The sequence below is a fragment of the Anser brachyrhynchus genome (genome assembly GCF_964034855.1).
Source record: "Anser brachyrhynchus genome assembly, chromosome: 20".
NCBI lineage: Eukaryota > Metazoa > Chordata > Aves > Anseriformes > Anatidae > Anser > Anser brachyrhynchus.
Window position 1 is genome coordinate 1,117,150 of NC_137713.1, and position 22,535 is coordinate 1,139,684.

The 22,535-nt window shown below is 60.9% G+C and overlaps 1 protein-coding gene across 7 annotated transcripts in view; it reads left to right on the forward strand.

Moving 5' to 3' along the window:
* Positions 1 to 22,535, forward strand: part of MNT (MAX network transcriptional repressor) — an 85,702-nt gene that overhangs the window by 36,202 nt on the left and 26,965 nt on the right. For 4 of the 7 annotated variants that reach the window (XM_080562748.1, XM_080562746.1, XM_080562749.1 and 1 more), the window contains one exon: positions 19,985 to 20,552. In XM_080562748.1, the coding sequence (XP_080418874.1) occupies positions 19,985 to 20,552 (568 nt within the window). Of the gene's footprint in view, positions 1 to 10,359; positions 10,587 to 17,202; positions 19,252 to 19,984; positions 20,553 to 22,535 lie in introns of those variants that run through there. The other 3 variants (XR_013941129.1, XM_080562745.1, XM_080562750.1) reach the window with 2 other exon arrangements.

A 22,535-nucleotide genomic window follows, 5' to 3' on the forward strand; every position in this document is an offset into this window, starting at 1 on the left:
GAGCCCTGCTCGTCGTGTCTTCAGACTGGGGAATTCGGCGTATGTGGAGCTACCAGTTGCCGCTCCAGTGGCAACGTTTGCACTTGACTTGTGGTTTACATTTCAAAATCACTGCTAGCGTTTTTATAGTGGGACGAGTACTCAGACTGGATCAGTTACAGGGCACGAGCGAAATACATTTGGAAGTGGGAACCAGTGGATTCTTTCCGAGGCAGTAACGCCAGCGCTGTTATAAGAGTGTTGCTTCGGTTTACGCCCTCACCAAGGGTCGAGCCCATGCCAGCATCACTTCACGCAGCTCTCAGTGCGGCAGGAGGGCTCTGTGCTGCTGCAGGCTGCTACTGCTCAAAGAGTAAAGCAGTCCCATTAGTTCTTTGGTCTTATTTCACTCATAATTTCAGAGCAAAAAGAAAACTTTTCTCTCAAGATTCTCTTGAAGTAAATGTGTTGTAGGAGTTGGTTTTTAGGGATATTTCTTCACTCACAATCAGTGGGTAATTGCATTAAGCTGTCTTTACCCAGAGGGGTTTGAAAGTGGTATTAAACCTAGCAGTCACATCACTGCTCAGGTGGCATAGATCGCTCACAGACTGAGATCTCCTCCTCCTGCCCCCGGACCAAAGAATCCCTTTGGAAGGGAGGAGTTAGCAGCAGCCACCTGTCCCTCCGGCTGTCAGACCCCGGGTCGGTCCATCACCAGCGGGCGGCTCTTTGCCTTACGCACCTGCTCCTGTGCTTTCTGGGGGCTGTCGGACGGGACAGAAAAGTACGTCTCTGGGCTTTTGGTGGCTGGGCAGGCGTCCTGCTGTGGAGCCGTGTGCTTCCTCCGTCATTTCAGTCGCTGTCCGTGAAGTACCCCTGTTTCCGAGGATCGCAGTTAGGGCACAGCGCTTCCCTGGTGGGGCTGCCAGGGGAGGAGGGGAGCGGGACCCCTGCTGCTGCTGCTGCTCTCCTGCTGCACCGGGACTGCCCGGGAGGGTCTCGGTGCCCGAGGTGGGGGCGCAGAACTGCAGCGGGGAGGAGAGCTGTTGGTTTAGGTGAGAGGCGGCCGCAGCAACCCCACGGGAACCTTCCGTTCGTCACCCTCTGCCTGTCCCCTGCCGTGCCCGCAGTGTGACCGCGGCGGAGCTGCCGCTTGGTGCTGCCAGCAGTGCCGCGCTCCCGGCGCTCCAGCAGCTGAGCCCGCCGCGGGCAGCCGGGCTCCTGCTTCGCAGCAACACCGCCACAGCCCCTTGGTGCGGCCTCGGCCAGTGTGTGTGTGTGTGCGTGTGTCTGTGAGTGTCTGTGCGCGTTGTGTGCATGCACGCACACCTGTGCACACGCAGAGCAGCAGCTTTCCAAGGCGGTGGGGGCACGGGCGCTTCTCAGCGGGGGGCAAACCAAATCCGGGTTGTTAACGCAGCCCTGGGATCCAGGCGGGCCGAGTAGCAGACCGAGAACAGGAGCCAGCTAAGCAGAAATATTGGCCTACATTTTTTTCTCCTCCTGGTGGAAGGCATGAGAGTTTCTATGGCAACTCGTGTTTTCTGTTCCGTCAGGCCTACTGACTCATTGCTGGGGGAGCTGCGCAGCGAGAAGGGATTGTTTTATTTCCCTGCCAAGTCAAGTGGCTCCGTTTCTGTAGCCCATTGCTTGGAGCCCGTCTGAGCGGTGCTTGCAGCTGGCGCAGCTTTGCAGAATCAGTTTAGGGCGACGACAAAAGACGGTTAAATGCTACGGCATCCTCCTCCCCTTGAAAACCCACTGGGGAGAAGTTCGGTTTGTCTGCCCCGCAGGAGGGTGGCGGCCCAGCCGAACACGGGCTGGAGGCGAGGCTGTGCCGGCGGGCAGTGCTCCCCTCGAGGCCACCATGTGCGGGCTGCAGCCACCAGGCCCTGCTCGGGGAGGCAGGGCAGCAGGCGGGCAGCACGTGCACCGCCCTCGCTCACGCCAGCAGGAGCCTGGCCGTGGTCCCGAGCCCTCCCGCTCGCCTCAACACCGTGCTCCGGGGCTGCGGCAGCAGGAGGTGGTGGGGAGCGCCCTGAAGGAGAAGGGCACGGGTGTAGCGATGATAGAATACGTGTCCGATGCTGAAATATTTGTCTTAAGGCTTTGCGGTGACACCTCGAGTGTCCTGGATCAAATCTGCCATAGGAAAGGACCTTCCGCGATCTCGCCATAGTGCTGCATTTCTTCTGATTGGGAAGCGTCCGCAGATACACAGGCTTGATGCCCTCAGCAGGTCCCGGGGATGCTGAGTAACCATTTTTTCTTGAAATTGTGGGGGAGTTTTGCATCTATTTCTCTAGGCTCTGCTGAAAATTTCAGCTATTATACCCCAGAGAACACTGTAAACACTCGCAGGACCAGCCATTCTGAAGCTTTTTCCTTTGCCTAATCACAACCATATGGCACACTTTAAGGGAGATTATCTTTACATTGTTAGCTTTAAACGCAGCCTTCTTGTAGCTTTACAAGGTCATAGCAGCTATCCAGTTAAATGGTAAGCAGAAAGGAAATGTTAACGCAGCATGACCTTGGCCAATCAGTTAATCTTCCTCTACCCTATTTTCTCCAGCAAAATAAAAATCTTTCCCCACACGCTGCAAAGTGCTTTGAGATCCCGGGGTGAAAGGTACATGATAAGCCCAGAGCATTAATTATTTAAGCCCTGATCGTATGCTCGGTCCTGGAGGGAATGCAGATGAATTTACTATCTATTATTGTCTGTTTGTTTATGTACAGCTACTATTTAGGTTGATTGCAGCGATGCCACTGTCAGTAATCCGTGCAGGTCGGAGTTTGCCGGCGCTATCGCTTCTCCCTTTCTGTGATTCATGCCACCAAAACTTAGAAACAACAGCGAGGTGTGCGAGGGCTTGAGCGGTAACAGAATTACTACTTCAGGGAGCACGGACATTTAAAAAGACTCACGTCAGCATTTTATGCAGAGCTCCTTATTAATTGCACTGCGAGGGGGAGGAGGGTTCGGGTGGAGCCAGCTCCGAGCAGCACGGTGCATGCTGTCGACCCAGCGTGTATCCTAGAAAACGGTACAGGCGTCTGGTGTAGGAGAGGCAAGGGCTCGTTTCTCGTGCTCTGTCTTGTAATTCCAGTTCCTGAGGCTTTGTGGGGAAACCTAACCTAGAATTGCTCATAAATTGGCTTTTTGGTTGTCACATTAAGCAGGATTACACAGCGTAAAGCATCGATTTTTAGACTTCAGAATGCTGAATAATTAATGGGTACACCGCCTGCTAAACTGGATGGTGGCAGTGCGATTGCTTCGGCCCTCTTCAGAACAGCTCCGGACAATGACTCTTTTAAGATACAGGCGAACTTTGAGTTCTCTTGCTTTTTATTGTCTGTTTTTGAAAAGGGGGGTATTTTCAAACATTATTTTATGTTACTGAGGTTTCATTTTGTGGCGTCTAATAATGTAATCCTACCACAAGCACAAAGGATGATTTTTAGAGCTGTTGTTCCTTAAAATCTGCTTTTGCTACCATCCCATTTTAACATGGCCATATATTATGGCATACAAATGTTCAGTACAAGCATGAGCACATACAGACTGAAAGGGAAGACTGTATTTTTAAGAACCGTGCAGATGTTGATCATAAATCTAAATAAAATCATTTTTCAGAACTTTTATCAAATTGGATTGGTTTGAGCTCTTCAGAAACTTTAATTTTCATACCTGTGTATTAAGGAATACATTTAAATATAAAATAGCCTCTTGATGCATAAATTATCTGACTGTTTGCACTATCATTGTGCAGAGACTTTGTCTCTGAAGAGCTTAATACACTCCTGTATGGGTTTAAGCCATGCACAGATGTTGATGCTAGGTATGTAATTTCTGTAACAACTTCATTATATTTTTAATACTCTTCCTCTTTATTGGCTGCAGCAAAGCGGGCCAGGATGTGTTGACCGTGCTCTCGTGCTGGGTCAGCTTTGGTTAAATCATCAAAAACGAGAAGCATCTATTAAGTGTTCTTTTGCTGAGTCCTCAGCAAATGAACTTGCAGGGAGCAGCAAATATTTTTCTTCCCATTTTCTCCAGACCAGTTCCTGCATCCCTCAGAGGTCACAGCCTCCCCGGAGAGGCCAGCCTGGTGTCTGAGAAGCGCTGCTCTGAACAACTCCAAACGCTGCCATTCAGCAACGCCGTAATGATCTCACCTAAACGCACCGGCTTCCGTCCATCAAATGACTGACCCTATGTGTGAAAAACCCCGTGGTTCTGATCACACAATGCTGGCTAGCAAACTGGTCTTGACGCCGGCCTTTACCGAGACGGTGCATTATCCTCACACAATGCGATATTGACACCGTGTCAGAGGCTGACATTTGCGGTGGGGTTATTGACAGGGATTGTTCGGCGCTGCAGATAGATGGCTGCGTGTGGCTCCTCGCACCCTGCCTCAGCCGCGCCTGCTTACCCCCAGCGTTACCAACACCCACGCTTGGAGACCACCGCCCAGCGCGGCGGCTGCGCGACGGAGGCGGCAGTGAGGGCTCTGCGGCTCAGGGCGCAACGCGGGGCTGGGCCACGTGAGCTGTGAAAAACACTGCGCATCCTCTCCAAACGAGTGGCACTCGCTGGCTGGGCGCTGGCACCTCGCTCAGCAAATCAGGACCTATTTATGCTTACACACCCCTCTCCATCACCAGGCAGATGAGGTTCACTCGCCCAGACTCTTGCATCCCCATTTCTTACTGGGTTTGGATGGTGTTAAGGAGAAAGTAGCCAGGAGTGGAGCTTGTAGGGATGATGTCCCTGCGGTGCTGCAGCAAGCCATACAAAAGGCTGCCTGGGTGTATGTAAGGCTGGTGTAGCAGTAAGAGAGATTTGGCTAATGTATATGGTATTGATGTGATTGACATTAATATGTTGCATAGAGCTTTTAGAGCTTTGGTGTCCACAAGAGTGGTTTAAAAATGGAGAGAGTGAAAAAAACAAACAAACAAACAAAAAAAAGTCTACCTTTAATGCTTCTGGGGGTTTCGTAGTAATACATTTTACAGTCAACGAGTCAGTCCGTTTGGTTTCCCAGAAGACTGCAAGATGATTGCATTGCAAAATATCGGAAGTTTCTGGGGGAGGAACACGAGGTACTGATCAGTCCCCTGAGCCAGCAGAGATCGCTGCAGCAAGGCCAAGCGGCTGGAAGCTGAACTCGGTCATCTTCACAGGGAAAGCGAAGCACAGCTCGTTGTTGGAGCAGGTAATTAACCACGGGGACGAGTTACCTGCAGACACGCTGACTTCTGCTTGTGATATTTCCAGCTCACAGCTAGAGATTTTTTGGAAGGCGTGTCGTAGCATAATATAAGCTGTCCTTATGCCTTGCCAGAGTTACCGGACACACGGTGGAGATGACTGGGTAAAGCCCGGAGAAACCTGGAGGGTTTCCGAGACGCTGCGAAGCCGGTGCCGGCACTTCCCCGCGCTGCCCGAGGGTGGCATGTCGGGGACGGACAGACCGTGTCTGTGCACAGCAGCGGGGAGGTTTCCAGCCAGACCCGCAGACCTGTGCGAGACACACTCATCCCCTCAGCTCTGCCTAGCTGCTCCTCAAGGTTAAATAGTTACAGTAAGAATTTATTCGTCATTAAAAGCATAAATAAAAGGACTGCACAGAATGTCAGAATGCTTCCGCCAGGAAAGAGCGCTGATCGTTTTCACCCTTGTGGGTTTTTTCTAAGTAACACAAATTTCAGAATGAGAATACTGAGATAAACTCCAGCTTTCGTGTGAGTGCGGTTGGTGTAGTTTCTGATCCAGTGTGAATCCTGAAAAAAGGAGAAAAAAGACTCATGCAATCATTTACGTTCAGTGATAATTTGGGCCCTGAGCAACAAAGTATTTAAGCAGACAATGAAACTTCCAGCAGTACTGACTCCAGAAGGATTATTCAGAGGCCCGAAGTGAGAGGCTGTTCCTTCACTGCATGGGAGGAGCAGAGCGCAGCAGATTCACGAGTGCTGAGCAGAGCCGCGGGTCCCGAGCTGGGCAGGTGATGAGGGTTCAGGGTCTGGAGCACACAAAGCAGAGCTGAGTCCCGGCGCTGCCACCGGTGCTCAGGGTCACTCCCCATTTAGCAGAGGTTTTGGCAAGACCTAGGCTGCAGAGCTAAGTAACAGACAAGCGTTTGAGAACAAATAGTGCTAAAATGAGGGAGACGAGCGGTAGACGACGGAGAACCTGAGAACGTGAGCTTTTAGCTGAAGTGGCAGAAGGTCCATTATCTGAATTGCTCATAACTTCTTACAGAAGTTTAGAAATAGTGTGAGTAGAGAGGATTATTTAACTTCAGAAAGTAATTTAGCTAGGGTTTAAAAAGACATTTAACGAGCTTACATTACCCAAATGCTCTAAAGCCAACTATATTTCAAATTAAAGAAAACTCATTTTGGCTGGGATACGACTTCATCGTGGCAGTAAAAAAGCTCCCACTCAGGCATTATTCTTTCTGCCAGAAGGCACAGCTAGGATGGGATGTTCCATAAAGCTTCTTCCCGATGAGACAAAACCCACGAAATCGCCGTGTGAAGCCCGCGGAGCAGTCGCCGCTCTGTGATCGCAGGGACTCGGTGGGATGTCCCAGGCTGCAGAGGGGCGGCGAGGGTCGGGATGGGAGCACCAGGCACAGAGATTCGGGGAGCGGGCCGCTCCTCAGCCGCAGCGTGCGGGCAGCGCCTTCTCCCCGTCCCCAGGGCGGTCGGACGCCGCCAGCAGCCTCCTCGTGCCAGCAGCGCAAGCACCCCGCAGCTGCTCTCGCAGCCTCGCGCCGCCTCCTGCTCCAGGCGCCTCCTGCCAGGAAATGAAGCGAGTCACTTCGGAGCTGGGGGACGTCTTGGCGGTGAGCGCTGCGAGCAAGCCGAATGCACCAACGGTCACGTGGTGCCGAAATTCGGAGGATGGTTTCGTGCAGGGAGAAGCTGTTTGCTGTACAGGAAGAAGGGAAATAAGCAGAGTAACAGGAAGAAGGAGACGGTCAAGTCTTCAGCCGTGTAGCAGTTGTTCCTCCAGAGCTGCACAGCCGAAGTTGTTGTTCTTTAAACGTCCGGCATATCCCCAGTACGGTGTATAACGTCTGGGACATGAGGAGATCTCGTGGCGTTTCGTGTATAGGTGGCACTGTACGACAGGGTCATGCTGGGGAAGAGTGGACATAAGGAAAGGCAGTGGGGCCTGTAACCACTGCTTGTTCTCCCTGGATTGTCAATGTCTGTATATCACGATCATAAATATATCTAAATGAATCAAAAGCCGTTCAGATGATATAATGCCATCAATAACCCTGAAGATAAAGAACATGGGAATAAAGAATATGGGAAGAGTTTTCATTCGTGCTCAACTCCATTGATTTTAAACTTGCTTCTGCTGGATTGCCGAATGTTAATATCCGTACCACCTGAATACCATCCCGTATTTTCAAAAGGACTGACTAAACAGAAAATACTAAACAAATAAGAATTCGCAGCGTTCTCAAACCACATATACTTGTAAAGGGAGCTCCTGAAGAGAGCTTGAAACTCTCGTTTTGTAAATTACAGCTGGGCTTTGAAGATGAGAAAAAGCGAGAGTGAAAGGATTTGACTGAAAGTATCAGAACTGTGGATGGGGACTGCGGAGTACTTCTGTCCCCGTCGGACGGCGGGCGTGGTGGGCGGCTGTAGCTCCCGGAGGCCGGCAGAGCCGCACGGAGGCCCGGGAGAAGCAGCAGTGCCGCAGGCTGCGCAGCAAGAGCCTCGGTGGCTCTCTCTGGGAAGGCGCCGGCAGCCTGCGAGTATTTCCTGCCCGCGCCTTGTCTCCAGGAGCAGCCCGATGAGGAGGAGCAGAGTAAGCCAGACCAGCGGCCGCGGGGCCGTGCAGCCTGTGGGGAAGGCCGACTCTGACTTCACAGCTAACCGCTATTGTGGGTGTCCTCAGCCCTGGAACTGCCTGGGCTCCGTGTACTGCTGCACACACAGCCCGTGTCTTCTCCTTACAAGCGTGGGGCGTAACGGGGTAGAAGTTGGACCTCTTTGTACTTTTAGCACATACGCAAGGTTTTAAAAACTCTCCCTGAGCGTTCACAAAGTCAATCCAAATGGTCTGAGTGTGCTGCTTTGCTGCTGTCCCTGGTAACAGGGTCCAAGGGCTCAGTGAAACCCTTCCTCAGCGCGCTCCTCCAGAGGTAGATGGATGCACAGCTGATGGAGTTTGGCCATGCTCCCAAGCTGCTGCATCGGGTGGTTCCAAAAGCGCCAATAAATGAATTTAATCAGGAAACGTCACTCTGATATGAATGTTTAATGGCACTGATTTATACTTTCAGCTGCCAAAGTCAGGAGCTAGCTTAGCAGTCGAGAGCCCGCTGAGCTCAAGGTTTCAGAACAAACAACTCTCCGTGGAGATTAATGTGTTGCACAAGACGTTACTGGACAGCCAGAAGGAAAGTTCTGTCTCCTAGAACAGTGAGCACAGCTCCCCTCCCAACTATGCAAAAGGATCTGAAAATGTTTCTTGCAAGAGCTGTTTGTTTTTAACGTCTGTCTCCTTTAGACCATTGGCTGCTGTGTTTTCAGTGAGCTTCTCTGACATTGTGGGTGGGTTTTTTCTGAGGTTGGTTGTTGGTTTTTGTTTTGTTTTGTTCGTGACCTGCTGAAGAGTTTGTAACACTTGCAGGAGCTGCAGGCGGTGTCTGGGCAGCTGCCTGCAAAGCTGCAGGCGGGTACCGCGCGAGTGCTGCTGTTAGAGGCATTTTTTGTAAATCCAGCTGGATAGCAGAAAGGCAATTCTTAAAACTGGGGCCCTCAGGAAGGACGTTCTGTGGACCTGTGTGGTTTGTAGGACTACGTGTGGTACGAAAGAAAAGAGAGCAGTGGTTAAAGAAAGAATCTGTGGGCTGCTGTGCTTCTAACCCACACGGACCTGGTCTGCGAGCTGCCCCTCACCGCCAGCTTCGGCTGCACGACGTTAGCCTCCGCTGCGGCCTTCCTGCCGGCCCTCTCGGCCAGCCCGAGCCAGCTGGGTTTTATTTTTTCCTTCTGTTACCTTGCCTGGACGCCCCGCCGTTTGGGGTGCCAGAAGCCTGGCAGCCCGCAGCGCACAGCGCGACGGCAGCCGCCCGCCCGCCCTGCCCGGCCCGGCCCTGCCCGGCCCGGCCCTGCCCTGCCCGGCCGCCCTCCGCCCGCGGCTGCCGGGTGCCGCTCGCCCCTCGGCGCCCCGCTCCGCCCCGCTCCGCCGCCGCGGGGTCTGAGTGCGGCGTGTGCCGGCACCTCCGAAATACGTCCGAGTGCGGCCGGGGCACGGAGCGGGGCACCGGGGAAACGTCAGCTCAAGGCTCCCCGCGCGGCTCTGCTCAGCTCCCCGGGACAGCCGCGTGCCGCCCGCCGTGCTGCGCCGACACGGGGCTGCTGCCGAGCGGCACGGCCCGGCCCGGCCCGGCCCCGCCGGGGGAGCGCGGCCCGTGGGGAGGACCGGGCAGCCAGGGCCGTTTGTGCGGCCCCAGCCCTCCCCGTGTGCCGCAGGCGTTGCGGGCAGCGCGCGGCGGGGCCCTGCGGAGGCGGCCGGAGCTCTGAGGCCCCGGCGGCGGAGCGGTCCCCGGGGACGCCCCCGGCAGCCGCCCCGGGCGGGCACAGGGGCGCGGCCTGCGGGTCCCGCCCGGCGCTGCCGGGACGCCCCTGGGCGCTGCCGGGTGACAGCGGGGGGCCGGGGAGGGGCCCGGGAGGAGTCGCCCGGAGCCCGCCCGGGGCCCGCCGGGGCCTGCGGGGCGGCGCTGAGCGCGGCGGGCGGCAGCTCCCCGGGGGCCGCACGCGGGGCCGGGCCCGAGGCGCTTCCCCCGCGGCGGGCACGGAGCGGCCGCGTCCGGCTGTGGCCGGGCCCCGCCGCGCGCCTCCCCCCGGGCGCCCGCCCCGCCCCGCCGCTCCCCCGGCCCCGCTCCCGCCGCGGTGGGGCCGGGCCGGTGCGGGCGGGGCGCGGCGCGGCCCCTTTAAGGCGGGCGGCGGCGGCGCGGGGCGCCCATGTGGCGGTGCAGCACGCCGTGTTGTGCTGCGCGCCCATTGGCCGCCGCCGCGCTGACAGCTCGCCGCGTGCCGCCGGCGCACTGCGGGGGGAGGGCGGCCCGCAAAGCCCGGCGCGGATCGCCCGCCGCGCGGCCCGGCCCCGCTCCGCCCCGCCGCCGCGCCCGCCGCCCCCCCAAGCCGCGGGGCCCGGCCCGCCGCCCGCCCGCCGCCCCGCGGCCGTCCCCGCGGCGCCGCCGGGCCCGCGCCCCGCCCGCCGCCCCCTCCCCGCCCCGCGCCGCCCGCCCCGCCCCGCCCCGTCCGGGCGGAGCCGCCGCTCCGCGCCGCGTTTTGCCGCCGCCCGGCGCGTAGTAGCGGGGCCGCGCCAGCGCCCGCCCGTTGTGTTGCTGTTGCCGCCCGCCATCTTGTCGCCAGCGCTGCTGCCGGCGGGGCTGAGCCGCGGGGCGGCGCGGCGCCTGCGGCCGGGCCGAGGAGCGGGCGGGCGGCGGCGGCGGCGGCCGGGGCCCGCGCCATGAGCATCGAGACGCTGCTGGAGGCGGCGCGGTTCCTGGAGTGGCAGGCGCAGCAGCAGCAGCGGGACGCACGTGGTAAGGGCCCGGGGCCCGCCGCGGAGCCGGCGCCGGGGGCGGCGGGCGGGGTGGGGGGGAGCGGGGCCGGGGCCGGGGTCGAGGGGGGGGGGCGCCGGGGGGGGGGGAGCACGCGGGGCCGCCCCCGCCCCTCCCCTCCCGCCGGGCGCGCCGCCGCTGCGTGACGCCGCAGGCCCCGCCCCCCTCCACGTGCGCGCGGGGGAGGCCCCGCCCCTTCCCGCGGGGCCTCGTGCCGCCGGGTCACGTGGGGGCGGTGCCGGGGCCGCCCCGCCGAGCCCCGGGCGCTGCCGCGCGTTGGGGGGCCCCGGGAGGGGGCCCCGGGGCGGGATCCCCGGGGCGGCCCCCCCCGGCCTGGGCGGGCCCCGAGCGGGCGGCGGCGAGGCACGGCCCCGGGGGAGCCGCGGTTCGGTGCGGCCGCAGCCCCCGCCCCTGCCCGGGGGTGCCTCCAGCCGGGAGCGCTCCGCGTGGGGCCCCCCGGCAGCCCCGCGGGCCCGGGCGGTGCGGCGCGGCTCGGGGCCGGGCACCCGGCGGGGCACCGGGGCGGCGCGGGGCCCGCAGCCGTGCGGGGCGGCCGGGCGCGGGGCCCGGGGGGGGAGCGAAAGCGAAACCGCCGCGGTCGCCTGGTGCTGGGCGGGCCGTTCCGTGAGCGGTCGCCCCGGCGGTGACGGCGGCTGGGTGCCGTGAACCTGCGGGGGACCCCGGCAGCAGGGAGGTGGGGGCAGGCGGGCGTTACGCGCCCGGTGCTGTAACCGTGAAGCCCCGGGGCACAGCCCCCGCCGGCCGCCCCGTGCCGGCCGCCTGCTGCAGCGCCTCCGGCCGAGGGCTCCGGGTCGGGGCTCCGAAGCCCTGCTCCGTGCCCCGTGCCCGCAGCCCCGCGGCGCTGCTGCCGGCGGCCCCTTCCTCTGTAAGCGCGCGGCTTCCGCGCCCGTAGGTACAGCGGGACGGGCGTGCGCAGGGCCCCGCGCTGGGGGCCTCTGGCTGCTGTTTGCAAGCACGGGGACAGTTGGTGTGGATCAGAGGCGCCTGGCTGCTCCAGGTCCGGGTTAGCATTTTAGTCTGAGAAGAATGTTTTACGCTCTGAGAAAACCCATTTATTCATAATCACCGGTAGCCAGTACTCGTTTTCTCAGGGCTTTTTCCCATGCATATTGGTCTGCAACCCACTAAGCTCGGGCTCTCCGCATCGCTTCGTGCTGCTCACTTACCCTGTAAGCCTTGCCCTTTTCCCAGCTTTGCCAGCGCGGGCAGTGACCCCCTGGTGCGCCCCGGTCTGGTCCCTTCCCATCTCGTCTAACTGCCTGTCTAACGGCCTGGGGAGCCCCGCAGCCCCCCTGAAGCTCTGAGCCACAAGCAGAGCGCTGGCGGAGCTGGGGACCGAAGGCAGCACTCGTGGCTGTCCGGCAGCAGCCCCGGGCTCCCATCCAGCATCCGTGTCGGCAGCGTGGCGCCGTGCTCCGTGACGGGCTCAGTGCCGGGCCGCGGGGCGTGAGGCTGCAGCAGGGCCCCCAGGACATGATGCTCTCCGTGCTGGTCCTTCCCCCCACGCCCCACGTCACCGCCTCGCCGGGCAGAGCGGCACGGTGGGACCTGCCAAAGCTAACACCAGAGCTGCTTTTGTGAAAACTGATCGGAGCTCTGACCTCGCGGCGGGAGTCCCACGGTGTAATCCTGTTCAACATGCGAAGGGTTTCCATGTGGCTTGTTTGAAACTTGGTGCTTTCGGGTATTTTAGATGGCCTGTTGATTTTCGGGGGGTCGAGGGGGTGTGAAAAGCAGGAATCCCGGCTGGTGCAGCGCTGGCCCTGGGCCGTGCCTGCTCCCAGTCTCCCCACTGGTGCTGCTCTCCTGTGTCGAGCCCATCGTGTCCCCACTAGAATGAGATGCAGTCCGTTGCGGAAGGTCCTCTGACGGGTGACAGGCGCTGCACACACAGTGTCTTCGCTCCAGGCTCGGGTGCTGCTGACAGCCACAGGCGGCTGCTGGAGGAGCGCAGGGCGGCCGTTCGGCAGCGGTCGCTGCCCCCTCGCCACCGCTGCAGGCAGGACGCTGTGGTCCCGGCGTCGGGGCAGCGTGCTGGTGCAGGGGGAACTTCCATCGGGCTGCAGCCGAGTTCCCTTCCCGTACACGCAGCAGCTCTGGTGACTGCCGAGAAGTTCTCCCCGTGGCACCAGGGGACGGGGGCGCTGAGCCGCCAGCAGGGACGGTGTCGGGGCGGTGGTGCGGCCGCTGGGGGCTGCGAGGGTCGGGGTGTTCCTGTGGAAACCTCAGCTCCGGTCAAACCTTCCTGCGGCCGCTTCGGCTCCGTGGTGCCTGGAGCCGCTGCTCCCACGGGCACGGCCGGCCGCCGAGGCAGAGCGAGCTGCGGTCAGAGGGGAGCTGCGGGGCTGCCCACCAGCGGCACTTCGCTTCTGGCCTTGTCCCGCCTTCCCCATGCTTACAGGCACGCGGGGCGGCACGGCTGGGGGCGGTGGTACAAACACAAAGCCCTGCCTGTAGCTTGCAGCTGCTCCCTGCCAAAGGCAGGCACATCTCCCGCTCGTTTGTTGACGCCTCGTGTTTCACTGCTGGGCTTCGCAGTGCTTCCAGTCCTCGGCTGCGGTTTGCGGCCACGCTGAGGGGTCACAGGCGGGAGGGCCGAGGTGCCCGACCCACAGCTGCCCCCGCTCGGGCAACAAGCGCCGTGGGGCTGCCTGGTGCCCGCGTCCGGCCCGGGTGCGTGCGGGGTGCGGGGCGGGAAGCCGCAGGCTGCAGCACAGAGCTGCTCCTCTGCCTGTGTACCTCGGCTGGTTTTGCTCGCACCCTGTGTGGTCCCTGCAAAGAGGAACAACCTCCCTCTGTGTGCATTTATCCCTCCAGAGCCCGGGACCCCCTCCTGCTTTCTCAGTCCTTCTGTTTCTGGTATTCTTGGTGTGCCTGGCAGGGCTGGTGAGGTCGTTCCCCTGTGTCTGTGCGCTCAGGGTCGGCTGTGAGGCACGGCGCGGGTCTGGTGGTTCCTCCCGAGAGCCGACACGGCAGCGGCAGCCCTGCAGCCGTGGCTGTGCCGTGTGCCGGCGCGTGCGTCGTGCGCCAGAGCCCTGGTGCTGGTGGGGGCGTTCCTGGTGTCCCGGGGCGGGGCGAGATAAAAGCGAGCGTGCTGGCGTTTCTGGGGGCAGGTGAGGGGGTTGGTGCTCGAGGCCGGCGGCGGGTGCCGTGACAGGGATGAAGCTCAGCGCCCCTCTGTAGCCCTCCTCCCTTTCCCAACGGGGTGTGGACGGGGCCGTCTGAATTCCTTGCCCGCCCCGTGGCTGGTTCGCAGCAGCGTTGCTCTGCGGTAGGGCCGCGGTGTGCAGCGCCCCGCGGTAGCGCCGTGCTCGTGGCAGGCAGCGTGCCGCCGCTCTGCCTGTGGCCTGGCTCCAGCTCCTGGCCCTTGTCACGCAGCCAGGCACACGCGGAGCGCGCCGCGCCTTCTGCAGGTGCCCCTGGACTTCTGTAACCACCTCTGTGACGGAGGTGGGACCTGCAGGGTGACTGGTTCGGTCCTTCCGCTGCGGACAGCCGGCTGGTGTCAGCTCCTGCGGAGGCACCCCCGGTGCGGCCCCGGCGCAGAGCACAGCGGCTGGGGTTGCAGGGCCCAGGGCTGTTACGGGAGCTCCTGTCCCGCAGGTGGGCAGTGACCAACGTGTGACACGGAGTCGCCTAGCCCGTGTCTGCCTCAGTCCTGCGTGGTAGGTGTGAGACACGAGCGGGGCTCTGCTCGGCGCGGGGCTGCGGTCAGCTCTCGGAGCTCTGCGCGGCTGCGGGGGCACAGCAAGCGGTGGGCGCCTCTTCCTTCCACGAGCACAGGTTTGCCCTTGTCTGGCTGGCCCGCCGGAGGCACGCTGTTGGTCCTGTGTGGGTCTGCAGGCTGGCAGTGGTTTCTCTGGTTTCTCTCGTGCGTTGGAGAAGATGGGGTGGGACGCTGGCTGCCTTCGTGCCACGTCCTGCTCCGAACATAGAAGCTGCTCAGCTTGAAAATCACCGCTTATCAGAGTACACGACTTGGTCTTTGTGTTTCTTAAAACTGCGGATGCATGGTGGAGAAGCACCGAGGTAACGTCCCGCATCGAGAGCGCTCTGCTGATTGCCTGCCCAGGCAGAGCTCCTGGGGCAGCGCAGCGGGCAGGAGGCAGCCCCGGGCTCTGCGAGCTGCTCCTGCCTGCCAGAGCCGCTGCCCTTCCGTGCGCCTCCCCGAGCTCAGCGCGGGCACGAGCCGTGCCCCTGGGCAGCCTGCCGGGCGTTGGTGCTGCCGCAGAGAAAGCGTGGCGAGCTCTGCGCCCTCGCTGCTCGAAGGCGATGCAGGTGGCTGCATATAGACGAGGCTGCCCAAGGTGGTTTTTTAGTGGCCTCGATCCACTTTCTTTTCCTTGTAGTAATGCAAAATCCTTTCTTTCTTTCTTCTTTCCACCAGGAGCTGGTTGTAACTAAGACGCAGCTGAAATGACCACCTGGGGCTGAACCAGGGTTTCAGTTAGGCACCGGAATAGCAAACTTAGGCATGAGACAAACTATCCCTAGAGATGTGGGTGGTTGTTGTGCTGAGAAACATCCGTAAGGTGTTACTCCGTTATGGTTGATTCTTTGCTGGGGCTTGGAAGTGAACCACAAGATTTCTTGGGGGTCTTTCCAGCCTTCCTTCCCGTGTTCCAGGAGCCTCGATGGCTTTGGGGGGGGGGGAAATGCTCACTGCTTGGTAAGCCCTCTGTCTCGGTGAAGTAGGGATGAAGTATGTCTGCTCCCCGCCTTCTCTTACCAGCGTCATCTTGTCATTTCTCTAATCTACCTCAGGCTTGGGTACCGGGGTCCTTGTGGTTTCTAGAGTTAGAGCTAAAGCCGTCGCGCTGCAGCCACCGACGGTCCGTGCTGTTGGTACTGAGGAGGGGCGGTGTATGCGAGCGCTGGTTTTCCTTTGCTTTTACAGGTAGGGCATAAATGTGTCATAAGCCTCTGGCTGAGAAAACGCAGATCAAAGGTTTTCTGTTGTTACCACTGGATGGTGGCGCCTTCTGCAGATAAGGCCTGAGAAGCGCGCGGCGTCAGCGCACCGAGATGGCTCACCAGTCAGTCTCAGGTGGGCCTGAGACCAGGAAATACTTAAACCATGAGTTTTACCAAAACTTAAAAGCCACAGAATTGAAATCCCGGGAAAGCTGACGAGCTCTTACTCCCCAGCAGTACATCGCCAGCTTCTGAATCCTTTGCCAGTAGCACGCTTTAAAATACGACCTAGTCTTCCTGGAAGAGCGCAGGACTGGTGCGCCAGCCTCTGGTGGTGGGAAGGAAGATGGGGCACCGGGCCCAGGCTGACACCCGAACGCGGCCCCCGGGTCAGCAGCAGCCGGCCAGGGGAGTCTTGCTGAAGGGAGGAGGGTTTTGGGGACGCTGTGTGTGGCTGGCGGAGGCGCAGCGGTGCGGAGGCGCGGGCTGATTTCACCACGCCGCGGCCGAGCGCGGCAGCGCCCAGCGGCAGCCTCCAGACTCAGCGCCGGGCACGTCCTTGCAGCGAGACTCCTGAGCTGGGAGAGGGGTAAGAAAACGGGGGTTCTGGCAGGGATGGGAGAGAGGAACGGGGCTCGTGTTCTGCCGATGCCAGCCACGGTTCAGAGGCACCCAGGTAAAGGGGTCACAGCTTTGTCACGGCTCCAGCTCGTTTCCAGGCACTTGGAAGTGCCACGGCTGTTCCCTGGCGTGTCCTCTTATGTCAGCACCATCTGAGTGACTCAGCCCTGAGTCAGACTGCGCCTTCTCTAGCGTGGCTGGCCTCCCCTACAAGTGCAGCCCAGAGAACAGCCTCGGTTGTACGTAGGAATGAGGAAATAGGAGGCTTATTTATTTGATAATGAGCAATCAAACGAATTGTGCTGCACCACGTGGGGATGGGGCGAGAGTGGGAAGAGGAACGGCGGTTCCGCATCTTCCCCCCTCGCTTCTGCAGAGTCCCTTCTTCCCCTTTTCTGCAGGGGAATCTCCCGTCGGAAGGAGCTGGTAGGAGCAGGTATTTCTCTGGGCAGTCGCCGCTGGCTCCCCCACAGGCGTGCCCAGGCGCTGCCAAGCGGCGCTCGTCCCTGCGGCATCGTCCCCGGGCCCCTGGCTGCGCCTCCAGTGCCCGCGGCGTGCCGGGGAGGTGCTGGCTGCTGGCACGCGCCGTGCAGGAGCTGAGCTGGAACACCAGATGGCAAAAATGTGTCCGTGCAGGTATGGCCAGAAAGTTGGGCTAAGATCTGGTCGTGACACTCAACAGGATCTCTTTTGACTTCTCCTCCTCCCCTCTGCAGACCGCCGGGCTGTGGGGGAAGGAGTCAGCGACCTGCGTGCATCGGTGACCTTTCCGAGCAGCGCCGGGGGAGGCGTTTGTAGTCAGAAGTGCTCAGCATCCGCAGTTGGTGACGGAGATCATCAAAGGCCCAAAAGACGCTTGGGCCGCTCTAATTTTGATGGAGATCACCGTGCTGCCACGGGCGGGCAGCTCGCCCCTGGTCCCCAGCGCGGCTGCCAGGAGCCTGCACCGCGGCCCCGTTACGGCCGCGCGGGTGGGAGGCGTTCCCAGGGCAGGCCGAGGCAGGAGATAAATTTAAACCTGGCAGATTATTAGATGACGAAGTTAAGAGTCCCTGGCACTGTATTCCTGGATCATCAGGGCCCCAGAATAGCAGCAGTCCGCCGGTCAGGGATTGTTGACCCTGTTTCTTTGCCCTCCTGTGCCAAGATCTGCCGTTGCCTCCCGCTGCTGCTGGCACCGCTGTCACTGCCGTGCTACGCGCGGCCCGGGCGGTCTGGCAGCACCCGGGCGGTCTGGCAGCACCCTGCCGCCCGCAGCCTCTCGCAGGAGCTGCGCGGTGGGCGCGGGGAGAGCCCCCCTCCCGCCCGTCTCGGCTGCACTTCAGACCCCCGAGGATCTGCGGGGCTGTTGGGCTGCCTTGAGCCATTCAGTCCTCAGTCCCTTTGCTGAGGGTGTCAAGCAGGAGCTGAAATCACACTTAATTGTGTGTGCACCTGCCAGCCCAGCTGCCCCTCCGAGCCCGTGGCCCCCCGCAGCACCGCGGGCTGGACCCCGTGCTGGTCGCTCGAGCTGCCGGTCCTCACCCTGGTCTGCGGCTCGGAAGGAAAGCTGGGGAGCTTGCTTTCGATGGGAAGATCAAGAGCTCTGAGGGGCCTTTGTGAAGGGTGTCTTCAGTTTGTTTGCAGGCTGTGGGTACAGGCGAGCAGCTGACGCTTTCCCAGCGCGGGGCAGCGCGTGGAAGTGCTGCTGGGGGGTGGAGGCTGCACAGGGACGCCCGAATGCCCTCGGTGCGGGGAGTTGAGAGCTGGGCTCCTTTTGCCAGTGAACGAGTCAAATGCAGGGGCAGCGGCTCACTGGCATCAGATTTTGGCTAACACAACCCTTGAAATGAACTCTTTAGCTTAAGGGAGCTCAAGATTTGCAACACCAAAGGCCTTGCTGGCAGCTCGTCAGCAGCCTGAGGGCTGCACCTGCTTCGCAGAGACATTTACATAAACATCTCTGAGCAGTCGTGCTCGCTCGTAACCTTTCTCTCCTGTTCTCTTGGCTTCCCCAGTGAACAAAAAACGGTCTGTTGCAGGAATTTCACTGCCGGCCCCTGCTGATGCCCTGGGAAGCCTTGCCATCGGCACGCACCCCGGCCGAACGGGCCCTGCGCTCCGCTGGGGTGAGGCTGCTGCCAGAGGCCGGTGCAGGATGAGTTCAGCACGGGGCAGTCAGAGCTCGGGCAGAGCCAGCACTCCACTGATTCCCCGTGCTGCTGCTGTCTCGGTCTCGTAACTCGAGCGGGGCCCGAGTGCTTTAACCAAGGCTGGGGACGTGTGAGGGTGTGCTGCAGAAGCCTGGGCTGAAGGCAGCTTGAGGAAACGTCTGCGAGTTCTTTGAATTGCCTGCCGTTGCCCACTGCGTAAGAGCACGGCGCGCCGCGTGCCTTGTTTCTCTCCGCCCGTGCTCGGTGAAGTCAGTCACGTTTTCCCCCCCAAGTCTTTGTACATTCCTGTAAGAGGTCACGGCTCGAAGCCCGCTGTTAGCGTACCAGCGATTCTTGCAGCTCCCCGCCAGCTGTCGGGGTTGGCGTGCACTGAGCTTCGTGGGCAGCGCGCGGGGAGGTGTCTGGATGCCGGGGCCCTTGGCGCCACAGGACTTGCATAAATAAATTTCGTTTGTGCCATGTTCACACAATTAAAGCCAGAGACCTGGATCACATTAATGAGGTTTATTTTGCTAGTCGGGCCACACGGGTTTCATTTACTTTGTCTGGTGTTCTAGAAACACATAGGAACAGCTACATCACAGGGAAGTTTAGGAGCTCGAGTAAAGTCCACAGCAGCAGAAAAACGCCCGCACGGGTTCGTATCGATGGAAAGCCTGCCGAGTTACCCTGCCCACCTGAGGGCACAAGATGTGGTATTGCAGCCCAGGGAGCCCACCGGCCCCACGGGTGGCTGCGGGGCCTGGCCTCTGTGCCCGGGATGCTGTCGGGCCCTGCTCCGGGCCCTTCCTCGACGCCCCGGGAGGGGACGGCCCCGTCCGTGTGGTGCCGGCAGGGCCAGGGTTGGCTCCTTTGCAAAAGGCCCGGTGTAAGCACCGAAGAGGAGGAGCAGAAATGTTTTGCTGGGTGTTGGTTCCCCGTGCCGTTCGTACGCGGATGTAAGCGGGGGCTCCGGGCGGGGTTGTGGAAGGGAGCGGTGCCGGGGGCTGCGGCCGTCACTGCCCGCTCCTGCGGGGACCGGGACAGCCCAGCTCCCACTGGCATCCGTTCCTTTTTCTCCCTGTTCCTCCCCACTTTGCACATGTATGGGCTGTTGGGGAGAAGCGTGGAATAAGACAAACAAATTCTCTCTGCTTTTGTCAGTACCGGCACTGCGGATTTCTGCCCGCGCCCCAGAACCGAGGGGGGGGCAGGTTGGAGGTGCTGCCTTTGGCCCCCCATGCCAGCAGCGCGCCCTCCTGTGCCGCGGGCACACCGTGTCTCAGGGCTGTGGGGCCTCGTTTGGCGTGGTCGTTTTTTCCTCTTGCCTTGCAGTTTGGGCGCTGGGGTGGGGCGGCCAGCTCCTTTCCTCCTGCCAGTAGCAGGGGAGCCAGGAGTCACCCCGGCCGATGGCTCTGAGGGCGGAAATCGGGGGCAGCACCTGTGGCGTGTGTAAGATGTGTGCTGGAGCAAAAGGGACGTGAGTGGGAGGTGAAGCCCGGCCGGAGCACAGGGCTGATCCCCAGCTTCCGCAGCCGCCGTGCGGTGTGCCTGGGGCGAGGCCTTGGCTCTGCTCGGTGGTGGAGCCGTTACGTGACAGCTCCCCGGAGAGGCCAGGGTGGGAGATGTGGGGTGGGAGAGGCCGTGCGGGGAGTCCCGTTGCTCACTGGTGGTGTCCCCTTTCTCTTCCAGACGAGAATGAGAAGCACGAGAAGCTCCGCCTGGAGCGAGAGCAGGAGCAGCGGAAGGCCAGCGCGCCGCGGGCCAACCACGCCGTCCCCCTGGAGGAGCCGCGGGGCGAGCTGCTGGTGCCCATCTCGCCCCCCGCCCCGGCCCCGCCGCCGCCCCCGCCGCTGGCAGCCCCCATCTCCGTCATCCCCATCCCGGTCGTTACCAGCCCCCCGCAGGCGGCAGCCCAGGCCGCGCTGTCCCCGCCGCTCGTGCAGCGCCACCAGCCCCTCGTAAGCACTCCCGGCGTCACCAAGGAAGCGCCTTCGGTGGCGCCGGTCATCCAGCGGCCGCCGGGCCCGCTCCTCGCGGACGGGAAGGCGGCCACCCCGCCGTCGGGCAGCCCCAAGCAGCTCCAGCACTACGCGGCGCCGGTCCTGGCCATCTCCCAGCACCATGTGGTTCAGCAGCCGATCCAGCCCCAGCCTCACCAGCCCCTGCAGCACCCGGGAGCCGCCCCGCAGCTCGGCGCCCTGAAGCTGGCTCCGGCGGAAGACGTGAAGCCAAACGAGCAGAAGAAGCGGCCCGGAGGGTGAGTGTGTGCCGCGTGCGGAGCCTTCCGAGCAGCGGCAGGCAGCGGCGGTGCCCGAACGCTGCAGCGACCCCGAGCAGCTGCTGCTTTTGCGAAGAGCTGTCAGATCAGAAATACCGAGACCCAGGGATGTTTGGGTGGCTGTTTGGTTTTTTTTTGATTGCAAAGTTTCTTAGCTTGGTTTTTTATCCCCCCCCCAACTATAGTATACAAGGGTTTTTTTGTTTGTTCGTTTCCTCCCCCAAGCCAGAAGTGCGTTAGGAAGCACGGCCCAGCACTGCCTGCCTGACCTCAGGCAGCACCCGGTGATCGGCTTTGGGCAAAAGAGCTCTGCCTATGGTGGTCAGGGAAGTCGCGCAGCAGCCCTGGCAGGAACTTTCGTGAACGCTGGACTGTGCTCTGGGAAGTTGTCTCCCAGGACAGAGATCACATGAGTTGCCGAGGGCCTCCTGGAGCTGGAAGGGACTCAAGGCTGTTTACTCTGTCCCCACCCTCAGACAGGGCTTGTGACTCTGGTGTTGCTCCTGGTCAGCGTCTAGCTTGTTCTTAAGGACTTTGGCTCCAGAGCACAGCATGCTAGTGCGGAGCCTGGTGTTATTTCTTGTGCTGTTTCCAATGGGCTGGGAGAAGAAATGCTTCCCTTCCTCTTTGTAGCAACCTTTTACCTCTTTCCTTTGCCCCCTGCAGTCTTCCTTTCTGCAGGATAAATGACCTGGATCTCTTCGGTCTTTCTCCTGGGCCCCGTTACCAGACCTCTGACCATTATCCCGCTGCCTGCAGCTGATGGTGTTTCTTTGGGACTGCCCAGAACCGGGGGGCTAACCCCGCGGGGCTCTCGGGGCGCTGGGTGGGACATCGCTGCGTGCCGTGCCCTGCCTTGGGGGGCTCTGCTCGGGCGCCCAGAGGAGGTGCTGGGGACTGATGCCACCTCCTGCCAAGCCACGTTGTGGCGGCCAGCTCGTCCTGTGGGGCAGGGCCCGAGCTGCTTCTCGTCTCTCTGGTCCTCCCCACCCAAACTAGTGCCGGTGGGAGCTGGGCAAAGCGCAGTCCTCTCTCCAAAGCCGCCTGCTCGGGAGGGATGTTTTGGCCAGGTCACCATCTGGCCTTGCCGTTTTCCCCCTGCCCACTGGAGCTGAGTGGGCTGGAACGTGGCAGCTCGCTCGCTTTTCCTGGGGCCCCCCGCGTTCGCTCCGATCCCCTGTAAGGCAGCACGGGAGGAGCGCGAGCCGTGAGGTGGCTCCGGCCTGTCCCCGAGCAGCGGTGCCGCTGTCATCCTGCGGGACCAGGAGACGGACGATGCAGCGGGCAAGAAAAGGGTTCCTAGCGTCTTCCGGAGAGTAGAGACCCTACAGCGTGGAAGGAGACGGTGGAAATAATGCAGATAAAACTTTGCAAAGATAAAAGCCTGTGTGAAATGCCACTACAACTCCTCGTAGAAAGTTGGTGATCTTTAGCCCTTGTCTATAAACGGCTCGGCTGCAGGGCTGGCGCGTGGACGCGTGCTTTGGTCAGGGTGAGTGGGGCCCCGGGGGCCGGGCCGGGCTCTGGCCCCAGGCGCGCAGCGGCGCCGTGCCCCCAGCTGGGGCAGCCCTCGCCCCGCGGGGTCGCTGGGGCCGGGCGGGTTGCAGGGGTCGCTGACAGCGCTGCGCCGGGGTGCCCCAGGGGGGTGCGCCTCGTCTCCCCGCTCCTCTGAGAAGAGCTGTTTCTGGGTGCAAGCGCTGGAAAGGCGCTTTTTCCAGCTTGTAAATGTTTCATGGGAAAAGGCTGTCAAATATTTATTTTTAAACACCTGAACAGTTATTAAATATTAACCCACCTCCTGAAATGCTCGCCTCGCTGTCGGTGCGTTTTCAACCAAAAGCACCAAAAGCAAGTAATCACTTTGTGGAAGATACTCCAACTCTCCATCAGCCTGCTCATGTACTTTATCACCACTGTAGCTGCAGAACTAAGGCAGCGTGAATTTGGCCTTTCTAGGAGTTC